Below are 1714 nucleotides of genomic sequence, written 5' to 3' on the forward strand. Positions count from 1 at the left end.
CAGCAGCACCGGGTGTATTAAGAAAAAAACAATCTTGTTATTTATATAGGAATTGAATATTTTGCTAATTCTGCCTTTTAGTGTAGCTGAAGAGTCCCAAGTGAGAGTCCTGTGCAAACAGACAAGGGCAGTAGAGGCTCCCTAGAGTGTGACATGGATACAGCAACAATGAATCTAAGTAACGTCAGACATGAGTATGTAGGTTAAAAAAACAAACCATGGTTTATTTAAATGTGTAAAGTACTTGGGAGGGAAAAAGATTACATTGTACTATGGCAATACAGACAGCACATACTGTAACAAGCTCATCCATCGTAAGGAATTCAGGCTACTCTTTCCACACTCAATCCACTCAGTCACACAGATCTTTGGGAGAGGCTCACCATCAATTTCTCTAGGGGAGTCCACACTACAGATTAATTTCAGACAGAATTTACCATCCTGTTTCTGTATGTCAGACTCAGGAGCAAAGCATCATCCTCCCACCAGGGGAGACGGGCGAAATATGGCAAAACTTCTCATGCACTAAGACCCTCTGTCATGGGTTAAGTAAAAGTAGCCTGTTGGAATATCTGAGCCTAGAACAAATTACCAGGCTGTCTGCCTTAACCTTATCCCAGATGTGTCTCATCACTGGGATGAGAAGCCTAAAGCAGCAGAGACTGAGAGAGATATTATATTATAAAATGCCATTTGCAGACATCACTTTTTATTTCATGTTCTTCTCAATCCAGTCTTTGAAGGGAAGAGCTTTTGTGTAGCCACTGTAGAGTTCTAGGCTGCAAGTTTTATCATAACCCCAGCTCACTAATCCCATCAGATGCCACCTTAGCTCAGGAGATGCTTTTCCTGGCAAAGTTATGGCTGCAATCCCACCAGTCTCAGCAGGGCAGATATTAGAAAAGGCTGTGTGGTCTTGTTTGGCACAGAACATACTGTCGGTGATGCTGACTTGTATTCCATTATCCTCATACTGTTGCTCACACAGCAGTGAATCCACCATCTGAACAGCTCCCATACGGATTGTGTCGTTCTTGTATCCAGGATCTTTAATGTCAGCCAACACCTTCCAGCCGGTAACCATTATTTTTAAATCCTCTGTGGACGAAGTCAAGTCATGAGATGATGACAAGCAAATGGGTTGAACACGACTGCTGATTCTGGCTTTGTCCAAGAGTTTTATGATAGCTATATCAGAATCAAGTAATATAGGGTCATAATTGGGATGCACTATGATGGCAGAAATCTGGGGATGAAACAGAATAAGAAGGATTGTAGAGTTAATAGCAATGGCAAGTCAGCAGAACTCTGCTAAAGCATGTTAGTTTATTTTCCATAATTCTGTACACCCACTTCTCCTCTACCCCCCCCCCACCATGGTGTTCTTTCACCATAGTGTTCACTCAAATGAGAAACATGCAGAGATCAAGCATGTTCTGACTGGTTTTGGCTTGGGTTCCAGGACAGTTTTTGTTGCATGAAACACTTCCTAATGAAAAGCAGTCAAGGACATTTTTCAGCAAAATGGGAGTCAATGTGCGGCTCAAGTTTTCCCACTGTCTAGTGAAAAGATTTGACCTGCCATGTCAACTTCGACCTGTAGAATTTGGATGGGGGAGTGGCCTTGAATTAAAATGTTACCTTCTTATTGAACTTCAACCATCTTCCCACCAAGAAAAGAATACTAGTAATAAATTACGTAATAATGGAGCCA

The 1714-nt window shown here is 41.8% G+C and overlaps 1 protein-coding gene across 1 annotated transcript in view; it reads right to left on the minus strand.

Moving 5' to 3' along the window:
* Positions 1-472: 472 nt before the first annotated feature.
* The window catches only part of PAMR1 (peptidase domain containing associated with muscle regeneration 1), a gene marked incomplete at its 5' end in the record, with an annotated part of 43015 nt that continues 41773 nt past the window's right edge, over positions 473-1714 (minus strand). Inside the window, one exon of the mRNA XM_009079338.1 lies at positions 473-1246. Coding sequence (XP_009077586.1) covers positions 710-1246 — 537 coding nt within the window. The remainder of the gene's footprint in view (positions 1247-1714) is intronic.

The sequence above is a fragment of the Acanthisitta chloris genome, unplaced genomic scaffold (assembly GCF_000695815.1).
Source record: "Acanthisitta chloris isolate BGI_N310 unplaced genomic scaffold, ASM69581v1 scaffold13417, whole genome shotgun sequence".
Taxonomy (NCBI): Eukaryota; Metazoa; Chordata; class Aves; order Passeriformes; family Acanthisittidae; genus Acanthisitta; species Acanthisitta chloris.